Consider the following 18,312-nt stretch of genomic DNA (forward strand, 5'->3'; position numbering starts at 1 on the left):
CCCGAACAGGGTCTTCCCCTTGTAAGGAATAGCCAAAAGCTTAGATTTAGATGACACATCCGCAGACTAAGATTTTAACCATAAGGCTCTGCGTGCTAAGATGGCAAACCCTGAACTCTTAGCCACCAATTTGGTTATCTGAAAGGAAGCATCTATAATGAAGGAATTAGCTAATTTAAGAGCTTTAATTCTATCCAATATTTCTTCCAAAGAAGTCTCAGTCTTAAGAGACTCTTCTAAGGCATCAAAAAAGCAGCCACAGTCGTGACTGTAACAATGCAGGCGGCTGGTTGCAAAAGAAATCCTTGATGAACATAGATTTTTTTGAGAAGACCCTCCAACTTCTTATCCATAGGGTCTTTGAAAGCACAACTATCCTCGATAGGAATAGTAGTTCGTTTAGCCAGGGTGGAAATAGCTCCCTCCACCTTAGGAATCGTCTGCCACGAATCCCGAATGGCATCAGCTATAGGGTACATTTTCTTGAAAATAGGAGAAGGGGAGAACGGAATACCCGGCCTCTCCCATTCTTTAGCAATAATTTCCGAAGTTCTCTTAGGAACAGGGAAAACGTCAGAATAAGAAGGGACCTCTAAATATTTGTCCATCTTACTCATTTTTTCTGGAGGGACCACAATAGAATCACAGTCATCCAGAGTCACCAAAACCTCCCTGAGTAACAGACGGAGGTGTAAAGACGTAACGTCCGAGTCTGGCTGAGGCAAAACACTTCCTGAGTCAGAAAGTTCCCCCTCAGACAGAGTCTCCATACACCCCCAATTCAGAGCCCTGAGAGGGTACATCGAAATCGCCATCAAAGCATCAGAAGTCGCATGGACCACATGGGCCACTTTCCTACTGCGTTTGCCTTGTAACACTGGCAAATTAGATAAAACCTCTGAAAGAGTGGACAACATAACTGCAGACATATCCTGCAGAGTGAATGAAGCAGATGCAGCTGAAGAACACGGCGTCGCCTGAGCGGGCGTTAAAGGCTGTGACGCTTGGGGAGAAAGATGCGGCATACCCTGAATCTCATCAGTCTGAGAACAATCCTTAGATATATTTTTATTAAAGAAAATCTGCTCTCTACACTGTAAAGCCTTCTCAATACATGAGGGACAAAACATAACAGGGGGTTCCACAGTGGCATCTAAACACATAGGACATGTACTGTGTTCAATGTCATCCATGATAATAGTAAGCAAAAGCTAGCTTGGTCGTGTCACTGATAATTATGGATACAATACTAACATATAAACAGCCCAATATATATAAAAAAAAGTGTGCACTGTGTCTTAAAAAAACAAACTGTCTCAGTTTTCAAAGCCTGTGCACTGTGTCTTTAATATTTAAAACCAAATAGATAGTAAACTGCGGTTTATTACTCATATCCCACACTCCCTACAAGTGGACACTGTCTTAAAAGAAAAACACTGGCACTCCAGAAAATATCAGTCACCTTGCGACAGCTCCGCTGCGGCTCTTACCTGTCTCCACGACCAAGACTATTCCCTCAAAAACACGGCGTGCCTAAGATCGCTTGTAAGATACTAGCAACAAGCAGACTTAGGAGCTGAAAGGAAATGATGCCGACTGGAACACTATGAGAGAAGCAACTGCGCGGCTTAAGCGCGCGAATGCTAAGCCCCGCCCTTCGTGGGCGGTAAACATAACCCGGCAAGACACCGGTTTAAACACCGCCATACACCGAAGTCCATTCGAGACTATCTCCCTCCGACTCCGGCACTACTCCCAGCGTCAGCCCCATATTCTATATGTAATAAAAAGAAATAGAGAATCGCCCGTTACAAAGTTCAGAGTAACTGAACCCAAATACAGATCCCAGCATTTCTAGGCTTAGTTCGTTAAATGCCAGAATGTCTTGAGGAATAAGCAATATGTCAGTTCCCATTTTCTTTAAAATAATGATAACCCACATACTGTTAAAAGGGAAGCCCTTACCCGAGCCCATAGCCCCTAACAGAAAGGCAGAGTACAGCCAATTCTGAGATATGCTGCAGAGCCCCAGAAATAAAAGACTGCACTTACCTCTATGCTGCAGAACAGCATGAGAGTCTCACAGTATCAAGAGGGCCACTCTTCCTCCTGGGGTCCTGTGAAGACAGAAGGGTCTTAGTTAAAATTCTCTAAGACCATCAACAGAAGGGCAGCACAAGTATGGGAGGTGCAGTGAGGCTAAAACCCCACCAGTTCCCATTGCCTTAAAGCCACCTGTAGCTCTACTCTAGAGGCTGACAAGGAATACGGCTACACCCTATAGTAAAATAGTACACTTTGGCACCATTTTAAAAATAATAAACTCTTGATTGAAGAATCTAAACTAACACCTCACTTTACCTCTTCCTATCACTAACACAGGCAAAGAGAATGACTGGGGTGGGAGGGAAGGGAGGAGCTATATATACAGCTCTGCTGTGGTGCTCTTTGCCTCCTCCTGCTGACCAGGAGGCGATATCCCACAAGTAAGGATGAAATCCGTGGACTCATCGTATCTTGTAAAAGAAATATATATATATATATATATAAAATATATATATAAAATATATATATATAAAATATATATATATAATATATATATATAAAATATATATATATATATATATAAAATATATATATATATATATATATATATATATACAGTATATATAAACTGTATATTTATATAGTATATATATATATATATATATATATATATATATATACATACACACACCCAGGTGACTGTCGTTATTCCCCATGGCAACAGTAAAAATCACATTAGACATATTGAACCCTCTTTTGCGCCCCCCCAATAAGAATGGATATGGACCCTTTATTTAAAAGCAGAAATCCTGATCCTGTGCCCAACCCACTGCCAGTTGATTCTAATAATAATGACCAGTATCTCACGGGTCCTATTTTAGAGATCCTGCTAGCCTTTATCACTCCCTCACTATAAATATATAACATTCATCATTTGAAATAATGAGGTTCCACCATTCTAATATGGGAATTCATGTAATTATAGCTGCCAAATGAGCATCATAATAATAATGATCATCGCAACTGAATTGTGTTATGTTGTTAATGCTAGATCCCTGTAAGCAGGTATTGAAATAAATGGGGGGAAAAATGCGTAAAAATGTGACATTTTGTAAAATTATACATAGAATGATTTTCTGTGGAAGTTTGATGTTGTGTTTTTTATTTTTTTAAACTATGCTAAGTGAAGTTGACCAGGCATTAGGGTTGCCACCCGTCCCTTGAAATACGGAATCGTCCCGTATTTCAGGTTAAAATACTGCGTCCCGTATTGAATCAATACGGGACGGGGTTTGTCCCGTATTTGAAGTAAGGGAAGCTGTTACCACTACCAGCCTGTGTTGAGGCTGCGAATGGGTTTGCTGGCGGCTGGCGCAGCGCTGTTACCAGGGATTCGGGAAGCAGCTGAGCTGTGGAGGGCAGGCTGCGAATGTGATGATTGGTTTGCTGGCGCTGTTCCAGGGAAGCTGCAGCTGTGGAGGCTGCGATGATTGGTTTGCTGGCGTTATCTGTCAAAGTCTCTGACTTGTATCTGGGTCGGAGTTTTTAAAGTAATCACTCACGCACAGCCAGTGTCACTGTCAGTAGTTGGTTTGCAGAGTTGCAGACAGACAGTCCACGAGTTGCTTGTCAGACAGTTGCTCTGCGCGGCACAGCACTAGCCACTACTTGCATATTAGCTCAGACTCTCAGTCCTAAGCCTCCTAAACGGTAAGTTAGTCGGTATTTAGTTACCTGAAACTTCTGAAAGGCACACACGCTGACCTGCTGGCATCCCCTCCCGGGCCCTCCTCCTGTCCTGTCAGCTAAAGTACTAATACTTATTTATATAACTGTAGCACTGATGATCATCATCACATAGAGATCTACACTGCACAATCAGTTCTGATGCTCACACTCCAACTAAACCGACAAGTAAAGGAGCTCTTAAAAAGGCAGCAATAGGCTTAAACTTATTACTATTAGCTCAATTCTGGTACAGAGCAAATAAAAATACATGTGTAAAATAGCAACTTAGAGCTACGATAAGTTATATGAGAGTAATCTGACTGGTTGCTAGCTCAGAAATGGCATTGGGCTACTGATTATGCTGCTGTACGTCTGCAAATGTACCTACTGATAGGTTGCAGGCTGTGAGAGTAACGCAGGTAATTACGCAGCAATGCCCACTCCACTGTTTGTACCTTGAAGCAGCAGGAGTATACAGTAGAAAGCCCATCCTGTAGTGTAAGCAGTGCGTGCTATAAAGTACTAATACTTATATAACTGTAGTACTGATGATTAGATAGTGCTCTTACACAATCAGTTCTGATGCTCAGCGTCACTCACCAGCATTACCGTTAGGACTTTAAGATGAGACAGGATTTGTCAATCATTGTGTACAGTGGCATGATGACATTGAATGATGTGACAAGACACAGTGGCATAGATAGTACAGTTACAAGATGTGGTAAAGTGTGACAAGAACATGGTGTAATAAGATATGATATGGTGTTACTGTAACAAGATGTGGCATGTGTTTTGACAGAATATATGGTGACAGGATTCTTCTTTTTTTCCCTTCAACATAAATAAAGTGCACAGAAAAATTTCATCTTGTCTATTTTCTGGTAGAACAGTTGAATGACACTACTATGTATCTATAGATATATACTTTAGTACTGTGCTATTACTTAAGATTCCTTATTCTAGCTGATGAAGTATGTCCCAGAAATTTCTGCTTTCCATGTAGTAGTTAGCACAGGGATAAATAATCCATCTGATGCCTGATATAAACTGGCTGTTAGTATAAATCAGCTAGAATAAGGACTCTTAAGTAATAGCACAGTACTACAGTATATATCTATAGATACACAGTAGTGTCATTCAACTGTTGTACCAGAAAATAGACAAGATGAAATTTTTCTGTGCACAATATTTATGTTGAAGGAAAAAAAAGAAGAATCCTGTCACCATAACATATTCTGTCAAAACATGCCACATCTTGTTACACCATATCACATCTTGTTACACCATGTTCTTGTCACACTATGCCACATCTTGTAACTGTACTATGCCACTGTCTTGTCACACCATTCAATGTCACCATGCCACACAATGACAAATCCTGTCTCATCTTATCACATCATCAGTCATCATCATACCTCTTTAGGCAGTGCAGTCAGCTAAGGAGCAGACATTTTCACGATCACCTCTGAATTCAAGGCACACACACCTGACCTGCTGGCCTGGCACCCCTCCCTCCCCAGCCCCTCCTGTCCTGTCACCATTACCGTTAGGAGCAGAGCTCCTGCCATAGCATGCTCATTACCGTACCCAGGCTAGCTGTTATGCATCGCCGTCCTTCATTTATTGCTATGGCGACCAGAGTCACTTTATTGAACTGTCCAATATTTGTGCATTTCTTTCATTCCATATAAAAAACAGTTATGAATAACCTGTTCAGTATCTATATACAATGTGTGTGTAGTAACTATATATATATATATATATATATATATATAATACTGTGCGCAGGTGCTTGTGATTACCATACCTATAACATGTAGATCAATAGCCATGTATAAGTACACAGTGTGTTGTGTATATACAGTCTGTGTAATAACTATACATTACCGCTAGGAGCTCCTGCCATTGCATGCTCGTACCCAGCTGTTATGCCACCCAAAAGGCATTATTCATAACAGTTCTTCCCACTCAAATACAGTCTGTGACACATTTTGACCTAGTGTCAAAGGACCAGTAAACACAGTAGATTTGCATAATCAACAAATGCAAGATAATAAGACAATGCAATAGAATTTAGTCTGAACTTCAAAGAGTAGTAGATTTTTTTTCTGACAATTTTAAAAGTTATGTCTATTTCTACTCCCCCTGTACCATGTGACAGCCATCATCCAATCACAAATGCATACAAGTACCATGTTACAGCCATCAGGCAATCACAAATGCATACACATTTATTCTGTGAATTATTGCACATGCTCAGTAGGAGCTGGTGACTCAAAGTTTAAATTTTTTTTTTTTGTGTTCACATTTTGTTAATGGAAGTAAATTGGGAAGTTGTTTAAAATTGCATGCTCTATCTGAATAATGAAAGTTTAATTTTGATTAGTGTCCCTTTAAGTTGTGATTTACTACTGGCATGTCATTGTCATCGGTCCTGTGATCATCATCGTGGTCCAGAGGGGTGTGGCCCCCGCTGCGGCAGGCGTCCCTTATTTTTTTGTATTGAAGGTGGCAACCCTACCAGGCATAGAAACAGGTATAAACTGTGAAAATGGTTTGTGCTGCCTCAATGAGGCATAGAATATTACATAGCCTCTGTTATGTTCATGTTGTTATAGTTAAGAAATCATATATTTTTATGTCATTGTTCTCAATCATTCCCTGTGTTTGTTCTGTACTGCCATCTACTGACACTTTTTGGTAATGCTCCTGTTTTCTAGAGTATCTTACCCCCTGACCTTATTATGCATTTCCTTTTTGTGTATTACTCCGCCCTTGTAGTTTTATGATGTTTTCCTGTGTCATGGCTGCAGCTAACAGCCTCATGTAACAAGCACTCATGTTAATACATTGCAAGCTACGATCAGTATCATCTTTTGACCGCAAAATACTTTGACCATTCGTTCATCTGCTGTATTCATTATCTGCTGTAACCTGATATTCAGAATAAAGCAACTTTGTGGATTGACAGGTATTGGTGAGTTCAGCTATCTGACAAGGATTGTCTGCAGTGATTGTATCTTCTTATACAGGCCAGGCATAGAGGTCTCAGCAAGGGATAGATCATTATTACAACTATCTGAGTCAGAATATGGTTTAAACCAGATTGTGCGCTGTTTATCTTGCTCTGTGGGCTGTGGATGTAAAAGATACCTACATTACAATATAAGGTCTAAAAAAAAAATCACAAAGATTTTGCGTGATTTCTCATAATGCTAGAGAGTTTTTGTTAGGCCCTTAAACCGAAGCAAGAAATATTAAAAATAAAATGATCCTGAGACAGGTTGCTCTTTGGCTAACAAAGGAGCCTGTTTTTATTAAGGACAGTAACATGATCACAAAAACAATTAAAATACCGAACATAATATATATATATTTATTTTTTTTATGTCCCTATTATATAGTTTAGCTCAATTATAGAAAGGTGCAGCACTTTCTGTGAAAAGTCTATTTTCCTGTATATATTTACATTCAAATAATCTAGATATGCGTTGTAGTAATTGATACAGTTTTACAGACTCTTTTGCAGCTGGTCACATAGACTATACAATGTTAACTAGTCCCTATTGTATCACTGCACTACTGAGGAAGAAGAACTAGAAAGTGTTGCATTATAACAAATGGCAGCCAAATGTCTCCTAAAAATATACTTTCTATATACACCAACAACTGAATTTCCTGGGTAGGGTTAGGTCACCTGCCTTCTTTTCTTTGTTCAAGTTCAGACAGTCTTTTCTGGATATACTCTACAGAAGCAGCATCTTTCTTTTCCTTTGCTTTCTTTAGGGCCTCCTTAAAGATTTGTTCAGCATTGGCTAAGTGCTCCGGCCCTATGAAATCAATGACACAGAAGATCCATATAACTATTAGCCATTTTATTTCAATTGAAAGGAAAATAGGCTTTAAATTATTTTTTTTTAAAAACATATTTTTGTAAGTTACAGGCTACAGCAGGTCAAACCCTTTCAGAAAAACATACAAGTGTTAAAAACTCTTCAGGATGAAGCAAAGCCTGCATATCGCCCAACAGGAAAACACAAAGCCAATTCTTAGAGGAAGGAGAGGTAATATATTTTTTATATGCTGGGTATGACTGCCTGTTTACATTTTAAATATGTCACCAGAGTAATTTAAAAGGAAGTATTATGTTCAGAAGTATTAAAATGTTTTTTCACTAAAATTAGAATGTTTGTGGATACACTTTTAAACACATCTCCCAAACAGGTTTCCCTGGCAAGATATTGATCTGGCATGTTTTCCTAAACACAGTTTTTTAGTAAGAAGAATACTGTGCTTAAATTTGTGCATAAAACAATAATGCTTTCAGTAGGAAGTTGAACTATGTTTTTACTCCATTAAGTGTTTATTCCAGAAGAAGATCAAAACAATTTATGTTTACCTGATAAATTAATTTCTTTCATGGTGGTGAGAGTCCATGATCCATTACTCCTGGGAATTACTATTCCTTACCACTAGGGGGAGGCAAAGATTCCCAAACCCCAAAAGACCTATAAAACCCCTACCACCTCACACATACCTCAGTCTAATATAAAGCCAAGCATAGTGAGGTAAGAAAAAGGAATAAGCGCCATAAAAGGAGCAGGGGAAAAAAGATGAGCTAAAAAAAACTAAACGCAAAAATAAAGGGTGGGGTCTTGTGGACTCTCACCATCATGAAAGAAATTAATTTATCATCAGGTAAGTATAAATTATGTTTTCTTTCATGCAGGTGATGAGAGTTCACGATCCATTACTCCTGGGAACTAATACCCAAGCTATGGAGTCCATGAGTAATAACATAAAGAGAGGGATTTAAAAAAACATAATTTTTTCCCGGAGAAATTTAATGCACAACCCCAATAAAATTTTTTAATGAACTTAAAAAATAATTCAATCAGGTAAGAAAAAATCAAGTTGAGACAACTGCTTGAATGATATTCCTACCAAAGGCTGCCTCAGAAGAAGCAAAAACATCAAAATGGTAGAATTTTGTCAAAGTATGCAAATAAGACTTAGTAGCTGCCTTGCAAATCTGGTCAACTGAAGCGTCATTCTTCAAGGCCTAATAAGAGGCAATTGACCTAGGAGAATGAGCAGTAATCCATTGTGGAGGCGACTTACTCGCCTCCAAGTAAGCCCTGTGAATCAAAAGTTTAAACCAAGAAGCCAAAGAGACAGTGGAAACTTTCTGTCCTTTTCTTTAACCAAAAAAGTGCATGAACAAACTAGAAGTTTGTCTAAAGTTCTCAGTAGCATCAGTGTAATATTTCAATGCCCTAAAAACATCCAAATTATGCAAATCTCTATGAAGCATTCTTCAGATAAGGAAGAAGGGACAACAATCTCTCTACTTAAGTTGTCTGAAGAAACAACCTTAGGCAAGAAGTCAAAAGTAGTCCGTAAAACTGTCTTATCCTTATAAAAAGTAATATAATGACAGGAAAACCGTGAACCATACACCAAGAAATAAAGGCCTTTTAGACCTTATGATAAATGTTTCTAGTTACAGGCTTACAGGCCTGAATTAAGGTTCAATCACTGAATCAGAGAAACCTCTATGTCTAAGGACTAACCGTTCAATTCCCATGCCATCAAGTTCAGAGACTTGAGGTCCAGATGGATAAACAGACCTTGAGACAGAAGGTCTGACCTTAGAGGAAAAGGCCTGACAAAATGCTGTGTACTTGGCATAAATAGCGTAGGCTGACAAACTATGCTGCTTACCTTCAAGTGACTGCTTATGAAACTTTGATTTTATGGCTAGCTAAAATAAAAGCTATGTTTTATTATTATTTGATTGACCTCTGCTTGGATTTTGTTGTGAAGTACATTAGCGAAAGAGGCCAAGGGGGGCACACTGGACATCTGAACCAGAACCGCATACCAAATCCTGCGAGGCCAAGCTGGGGCAATTAGGAATACCGATGATTTCTCTAGGCTTATCTTGAAGATCACTCTGGGTACAAGTACCAGAGGTGGAAACGGATAAGCAAGCTGAAGTGACCAAGGAGCTACTAGAGCATCCACAAACTCTGCTTGAGGGTTCCTGGTTGCAAAGTACCTGGGAAGTTTGTTATTCAAACAGGAAACCATTAGATCTATCTCTGGGAGACCCCAGTCTGATTGAACACATCCTGGTGAAAAGACCACTCCCCTGAATGTAGAGATTGACACTTTCAAGTTTTTCAGCCCTGGAATATGAATCACAATGACTAGACAGGAATTGGTTTGTGCCCATTAGAGATTTGAGACACTTCCCTCATGGCTAGGGAACTGTGAGTCCTGATGGTTGAAATAAGCTACTGCTGTGACATTGTCTGTTGAAAAGAGAATCTCATCTCAATTTTAAGACAGAGGACAAGCTTGAAGAGCCCTGAAAATAGCATAGAGTTCTAGAACATTTATTAGTAACATCGCCTCCTGAGGATCCCAAACAGATCCCCAACCTAAGACACTTGCATCTATAGTGATCACAGTCCAGATAAGAAGAGCAAAAGAAGCCCCCTGAATAATAAACTGATGATCCAGTTACAGACTGACTTGTACTGGGATTCAAAAAATATCTTGAGACAGCTGAGTATTATCTCTGAACCATTCACAAAGCATTCAAAGCTGATGAGATCTCATGTGAAAATGAGCAAATGGAATTGCATCTGAAGCTACAATAATAAAACCTAGAAATTCCATACAAAGAGCAACAAGCAGAGGGTGTAGAGAGAGACCGAAGGTTCAGACAAGCTGACACCAATCTTAACCTTCTCTGCTCTGTTAGAGAGACTCATGGATAATTAATCTATTTGAAACCCCAAAAATGTATCCTTTGCTTGAGGAATCAGAAAATATTATGGAAAATTAATCCTCCAACCATGTTGTCGAAGAAACAAGAATCAGTTGGTGTGAGATTCTGCAAAAGGAACAGACGGAGCTTGAACCAAGATATTTACCAGGTAAGGAAACACTGCAATACCCTGAGTTCTGATCACAGACAAAAGGGCACCCAGAACCATTGTGAATATTCATGAAGCTGTAGCCAGACCAAATGGTAGAGCAACAAACTGAAAAAATGCTTGTCCAGAAAGCCAAACCTCAGAAACTGTAAATGTTCTCTATGAATTGGAACATGAAGGTCCCCAGAACTGCACTCCATACTCAAGGTGAGGTCTTACCAGGGATTTATATAGTCACAGAACTATCCTTTCCTCCCTTCAATTATTGCCTCTTAATACATTCTAGTATCGTATTAGGCTTTGAAGCCACTGCCCTGCATTGTGCACTCATCTTTAGCTTGCCATCTATTACTACTCCCAAATCTTCTCTGTTTGGCAAATTCTTGTCCCATTTAAATAATAATTACTTCCAAAATGTAGAACCTTGCATTTTCTCATATTAATTACCTTTTGTCCAATCTGTGTATGATCCATTTACTACTACTCACTGCTCCCTATCTTTTTTTTTTTAATGAATTTTTATTCAGTTTTAGTATGAAAGGCAACACTTGGGGACACACAGGACCCCTGTTCAAACATACACAAACAAAAGGATCGGACACGCAGGTCCGGTTGCAATAGCTGTCAAAACACTGATACATCATAAATAAATTGCAGGGATTTGTGGTGAAAATAGTTCACCCAGATTGAACCCTGGTGTGGGCTCTGACTATGGGAGGGGGGGGGGAGGTGATACTTATAGATCAAGTCAGGATAACTAGCAGTAATATGTATTAATGGATTTGAACCTAGCACACGCTGAACCTAGCACACACTGTAACCAGCACACGCTGTGCCTAGCACACAGTATATCCAGCACACATTGTACCTAGCACACAGGATACCTAACACCCACTGTACCTAGCACACGCCGTACCCAGCACCCGCCTTGCTGAGCATGCGCGGTACCTAGCACATGCTGTGTCTAGCTCACATTATACCTAGCACACATGGCACTTAGCATCCACTGTACCTAGCTCATGCTATACCTAGCACACACCGTACCCAGCACCCACCTTGCCTAGCACATGCAGTACCTAGCACACGTTGAACCTAGCACACATGATACCTAGCACACATGATACCTAGCACACACAATGCCCAGCACACGATACCTAGTTCATGCTATTCCTAGCACACGTCGTACCCAGCACCCACCTTGCCGAGCACACGCGGTACCTAGCACACATTGTACCTAGCACACATTATACCGAGCACACATTGTACCGAGCACACATGGAACCTAGCATCCACCGTACCTAGCTCACGCTATACCTAGCACAGGCCGTACCCAGCACCCACCTTGCCTAGCACACGCGGTACCTAGCACACGCTGTGTCTAGCTCACATTATACCTAGCACACATTGTACCTAGCACACATTGTACCTAGCACACATGGCACCTAGCATCCACTGTACCTAGCTCACGCTATACCTAGCACACGCCGTACCCAGCACCCACCTTGCCTAGCACATGCAGTACCTAGCACACTTTGAACCTAGCACACATGATACCTAGCACACATGATACCTAGCACACACGATGCCCAGCACACATGATGCCTAGTTCATGCTATTCCTAGCACACGCCGTACCCAGCACCCACCTTGCCGAGCACACGCGGTACCTAGCACACATTGTACCTAGCATCTACCATACCTAGCTCACGCTATACCTAGCACATGCCGTACCCAGCACCCACCTTGCCTAGCACACGCGGTACCTAGCACACGTTGAACCTAGCAAACATTGTACCTAGCACATATGGTACCTAGCACACATGATACCTAACACACATGATACCTAGCATCCAAGACACCCAGCACACACGATGCCCAGCACACCTGATACCTAGCACACATGATACCTAGCTCACGCTATTCCTAGCACACACCGTACCGAGCACCCGCCTTGCCGAGCACACGCGGTACCCAGCACACATTGTACTTAGCACACGCTGTACTTAGCTCACGTTATACCTAGTACACATTGTACCTAGCCCACATGATGCCTAACCCCACTGTTCCTGACTCACGCTATACCCAGCACACACCATACCCAGCACCCGCCTTGCCTAGCACACGCGGCACCTAGCACACGCTGTACCTGGCCCACGCTGTACCTGGCCCACGCTGTACCTGGCCCACGCTGTACCTGGCCCACGCTGTACCTCGCACACGCTGTACCTAGCACACATTGTACCTAGCACACATTGTACCTAGCACACATGGAACCTAGCACACATGGAACCTAGCACACATGGAACCCAGCATCCACCGTACCTAGCTCACGCTATACCTAGCACACGCCGTACCCAGCACCCACCTTGCCTAGCACACGCGGTACCTAGCACATGTTGAACCTAGCAAACATTGTACCTAGCACATATGGTACCTAGCACACATGATACCTAGCACACATGATACCTAGCACACGATACCTAGCACCCAAGATACCCAGCACACACGATGCCCAGCACACCTGATACCTAGCATACATGATACCTAGCTCACGCTATTCCTAGCACACGCCGTACCCAGCACCTGCCTTGCCGAGCACACGCGGTACTTAGCACACGCTGTACTTAGCTCACGTTATACCTAGTACACATTGTACCTAGCCCACATGATGCCTAACCCCACTGTTCCTGACTCACGCTATACCCAGCACACACCATACCCAGCACCCGCCTTACCTAGCCTACGCGACACCTAGCACACGTTGTACCTGGCCCACGTTGTACCTGGCCCACGTTGTACCTGGCCCACGTTGTACCTGGCCCACGTTGTACCTGGCCCACGTTGTACCTGGCCCACGTTGTACCTGGCCCACGTTGTACCTAGCACACAATGTACCTAGCACACAATGTACCTAGCACACATTGTACCTAGCACACATTGTACCTAGCACACATGATACCTAGCACACATGATACCTGGCTCACGCTATACCTAGCACACACCGTACCCAGCACCCGCCTTGCCGAACACACGCGGTACCTAGCACACATGATACCTGGCACATATGTTTGCTGGAGAGACAAAGAATCACAAACTACATATGCATTGGTACGTACCATGTAGTGTACATCTGACATTGGAAAACTCTAATCCGTGAAGTTATAGTTAGCATTAAATTTAGGAATAAAGTTTAGACTTCATTCATATTACTCTGTGTAATGAGTCCACTATAGACTAGTCTACGTAGGCTTTTTTTTTTTTTAAATTATATGGAATATCCTAACAAAATTTCAAACAATATATAGCTAAAGGTACATTAAGGACTGAACATTTTTGTGTCTATGGGCCACGATATCTACACATCTGAATTGAGTACAAGAGTCCTCCAAGAGACCGGCACATTAGCCATCATTGGGGTAAGGCAAACGCTACAACAATTTTAAGAGCGAACATGGCAGCAGAATTTAGCGTTAGAGCAGGTCACAGCTGGGTGCAGTTCGTTCGTGATAATAAGCCTGCAATGAGAGGTCCTGTAATAGTGCATGCTGGACATCCAAGCCACGCAGGTTAGGGCCCTCTTACAGCTGCTGCTCCGGAGCTCCCACTTCGCCATTATTAAAGTCCACAGCTTGTTCACGCAGAGCTTGTATATTCCGTATGGGAATCAGTGTCAGAGTTGCACCATTGTGTGATAGGCAAACAGTAGGCTGACCACATTGCCGCTCCAAAAAGGGACACACACGAAAAACTGTTTTCAGGGCTGTTTAAGGAAATGGTTTTGTATAAGAACCCCCACACATGTATTCTCCACACGTGCCCCCTCCCAAAGCGGCAACATGGTCAGCCCAGCAAACAGAGTATTATAACCCACATGAAATATATTGTAGATCTGCTAACAGTGTCTTTTTAACCCTTTCAGATCTTAAAAATTCACTTAGTGTGCCTGTTGGTCCTTTAATATAAGGTTGGTTGTCACAGATTGCTGTTTTGCTCCAATTGGGTGTTTTGAAATATGACGTGGGATGAGGTGGCACACAAACTTCACTAGCTTGCTAGGGGTAATCCCTTAATCACAATGTCCACACACTATTCCTTTAATAATCAAAGCTTCAGGGCACAAGAGTGATAGCTTCTCTTTGTGGGTCTTTAATTGCTGGCTTGGGATGATTACGTATTTGCTGTCTAATATCCGTCTATCTGAGAGGTACCTAATGAAATGAGGTGCCACGCACTTGTTAGGCAACATGCATACAGGAGCCACCCTCTTCTTTAAATAGATCTCCAGTTGCTATGTTGGTATTCACAGGGTTGTATAGTATATAAGCACCACCACTGGGTCTTTGAATAAACCTTGATTTGCGTAACTGGTATAGCTCAGTTTATCTACAAGCGTCTGTCTTAAAGTTATGGGAAGCGTTATAGTGTTGTCAGGCAAAATGGCGGCTCGTCTATAGAATAAAAGTTTTTACCTGTTGTGCGAGTATGTTGTTGCCCTCACTTTTGTTATGAAACCGGCAAACCAGGCGTATCTATAAGGCTTTAGGGCATTGAATGTACCTGGGCGTCGCAATGCTCCTTACATCCGACACTAGGGTGGAAACAGAGTGGGTTGCCAGTAAAGGCACGTTTTCTCTGTAAATCTGCTGGGATTAGCAGACTCCTTTCTCCAGTGCCACCAATGCTTCCTGCAGACCTCTGTGCGGTAACTCCGGAGTTCAAATATTAAAGGGACACTGGACCCAAAATTTTTCTTTTGTGATTCAGATAGAGCATGAATTTTTAAGCAACTTTCTAATTTACTCCTTATCAAATTTTATTTATTCTCTTGGTATCTTTATTTGAAATGCAAGAATCTAAGTTTAGATCCCGGCCCATTTTGGTGAACAACCTGGGTTGTCCTTGCTGATTGGTGGAAAAAATCCATCCACCAATCAAAAAGTGCTGTCCAGAGTTCTTAACCCAAAAAAGCTTAGATGGCTTTTATTTCAAATAAAGATAGCAAGAGAACGAAGAAAAAATGATAATAGGAGTAAATTAGAAAGTTGCTTAAAATTGCATGCTCTATCTGAATCACAAAAGAAAAAAATTGGGTTCAGTGTCCCTTTAAGGTGTCGTCCGTCTGCTATGCATGTGAGAATCTCTGCCCGCTATACAGTGAGGATCCCTGTCCTTCTTTGTGCTATTATCGGAACCTGATGTATGCAGTATTGCCTTGCGACACATTCCCCAAAGAGTCTCCAATTAGGTCTCGATCAATTTAGAAGGCTAATTTCAAATTTTTGAAACTTTTATTGCCCTTATAATAATTTTAGCCCAGGAGCCTCCTGAATATGCGTCTGGTCTGTTCAACTGCTGGCTCCACCCCCTGCTCCCTATCTTTTATCCAGTTATTTATCCATGAGCTAACATTTTCAGCTATTCTAAATCCCTTCATTTTGTACATTAATCTCTCATGTGGCACTGTATCAAGCACCTTTGCAAAATCTAAGTATATCACATCATTTGATTCCCCTTTATCTATATTTTTACTTACTTCCTCATAGAATCTAATTAAATTAGTTTGACATGATCTATTTCTCATAAAACCATGCTGATTTGAACTCATAATCTTATTTACACGAATATACTCATCAATATAATCCCTTATAATCCCTTCAAGTATCTTCCCCACTATTTAAGTCAGATTTACTGGTCTATAGCTTCCTGGATCAGCCCTGCTTCCCTTTTTGAAGAGTGGCACTACATCTGCTTTACGCTAATCCTGGGGTACTATGCTTGAAGATAATGTCTCTTGAAAAATTAAGAGCAGAAGTTTGTCTATAACAGTGCTAAATTCCTGTAAAAGCCTTGGGTGTATTCCATCTGGGCCTGGAGTTTTATTTACTTTAATATTATCTATTTCTATTGCAAGATGTACCGAGTCCACGGTTTCATCCTTACTTGTGGGATATTATCCTTCCTAACAGGAAGTGGCAAAGAGAGCACCACAGCAGAACTGTCTATATAGCTCCCCCCTTAACTCCACCCCCCAGTCATTCTCTTTGCCGGCTCTAAGCAGGAAGGGTAAAGTGAAAGAGGTGATAAACTGTTAGTTTTTATTTTATCTTCAAGCAAGAGTTTGTTATTTTTAAATGGTACCGGTGTGTACTATTTACTCTCAGGCATGAGATAGATGAAGATTTCTGCCTAGAGGATGATGATCTTAGCATTTGTAACTAAGGTCCACTGCTGTACAGGAAAACTTCAGTGTGAGGAACGGTTTCTTGCTATACAGCAATGAGGTATGTTCAGTCATTTTTTCTGTAGAGACTGTGATAACTCAGAAAGGCTGACAGTATCCCCATAAGGGGAAGGGTAAGCAGTAATCCTAGTCTTAGAAGGGGCTTTACTAGCTTGCATAAAGGGCTTAATTTATGGGCACTCAGTTTGAATGATATATAACCAAACGTTTGTGTGTTCTGCTTTGCTTGTGGTGCAATCTTACTATAGATTAGTGTGTCTACTGCAAACATTTCGGAAAATTTTGAGTAATTTTAAGCAGTTTTGCAGTTTGTGTATGCCTTTTTTTCTCTTAAAGGCACAGTACCGTTTTTGAAAATTGTTGTTTTTTTCATTAAATAAGGTGTTTTCCAAGCTTGCTTGTCTCATTACTAGCCTGTTCAACATGTCTGACACTGAGGAAACTCATTGCTCAATTTGTTTAGAAGCCATTGTGGAACCCCCTCTTAGAATGTGTCCCACTTGTACTGATATGTCTATAAATTGCAAACAGCATATTTTGACTTATAAGAGTTTGGCACTGGATGATTCTCAGACAGAAGGAAATCAGGTTTTGCCATCTAGTTCTCCCCAAGTGTCACAACCTGTAACGCCCGCACAAGTGAGGCCAAGTACCTCTAGTGCGTCTAATTCTTTTACCTTGCAAGATATGGCCTCAGTTATGAATACTACCCTCACAGAGGTTTTATCTAAACTGCCTGGGTTGCAAGGGAAGCGCAGTAGCTCTGGGTTAAGAATGAATGCTGAGCCTTCTGACGCTTTAGTAGCCGTATCCGATATTCCCTCACAATGTTCAGAGGTAGGGATGAGAGATTTGCTCTCTGAGGGAGAGATTTCTGATTCAGGAAAAATGTTCCCTCAGACAGATTCAGATATGACGGCATTTAAATTTAAGCTAGAACACCTCCGTTTATTGCTCAGGGAGGTTTTTAGCGACTCTGGATGATTGTGACCCTATTGTAGTTCCAGAGAAATTGTGTAAAATGGACAAATATTTAGAGGTTCCTGTTTACACTGATGTTTTTCCGGTCCCTAAGAGGATTTCGGACATTGTTACTAAGGAGTGGGATAGACCAGGTATTCCGTTTGCTCCCCCTCCTGTTTTTAAGAAGATGTTTCCCATATCTGACACCATGCGGGACTCATGGCAGACGGTCCCTAAGGTGGAGGGAGCTATTTCTACTCTGGCTAAGCGTACAACTATACCTATTGAGGACAGTTGTGCTTTCAAAGATCCTATGGATAAAAAATTAGAGGATCTCCTAAAGAAAATTTTTGTTCATCAGGGTTTTCTTCTCCAGCCTATAGCGTGC

General features: G+C 41.3%; 1 protein-coding gene across 3 annotated transcripts in view; it reads right to left on the reverse strand.

Moving 5' to 3' along the window:
• Nucleotides 1-7,058: 7,058 nt before the first annotated feature.
• TTC19 (tetratricopeptide repeat domain 19) overlaps nucleotides 7,059-18,312 on the reverse strand; it is a 94,074-nt gene continuing 82,820 nt past the window's right edge. For all 3 annotated transcript variants that reach the window (XM_053704581.1, XM_053704582.1, XM_053704584.1), the window contains exon 12: nucleotides 7,059-7,604. In XM_053704581.1, coding sequence (XP_053560556.1) covers nucleotides 7,468-7,604 — 137 coding nt within the window. In that variant the 3' untranslated portion in view covers nucleotides 7,059-7,467. The remainder of the gene's footprint in view (nucleotides 7,605-18,312) is intronic.

The sequence above is a fragment of the Bombina bombina genome, chromosome 3 (genome assembly GCF_027579735.1).
Source record: "Bombina bombina isolate aBomBom1 chromosome 3, aBomBom1.pri, whole genome shotgun sequence".
Classification (NCBI taxonomy): domain Eukaryota; kingdom Metazoa; phylum Chordata; class Amphibia; order Anura; family Bombinatoridae; genus Bombina; species Bombina bombina.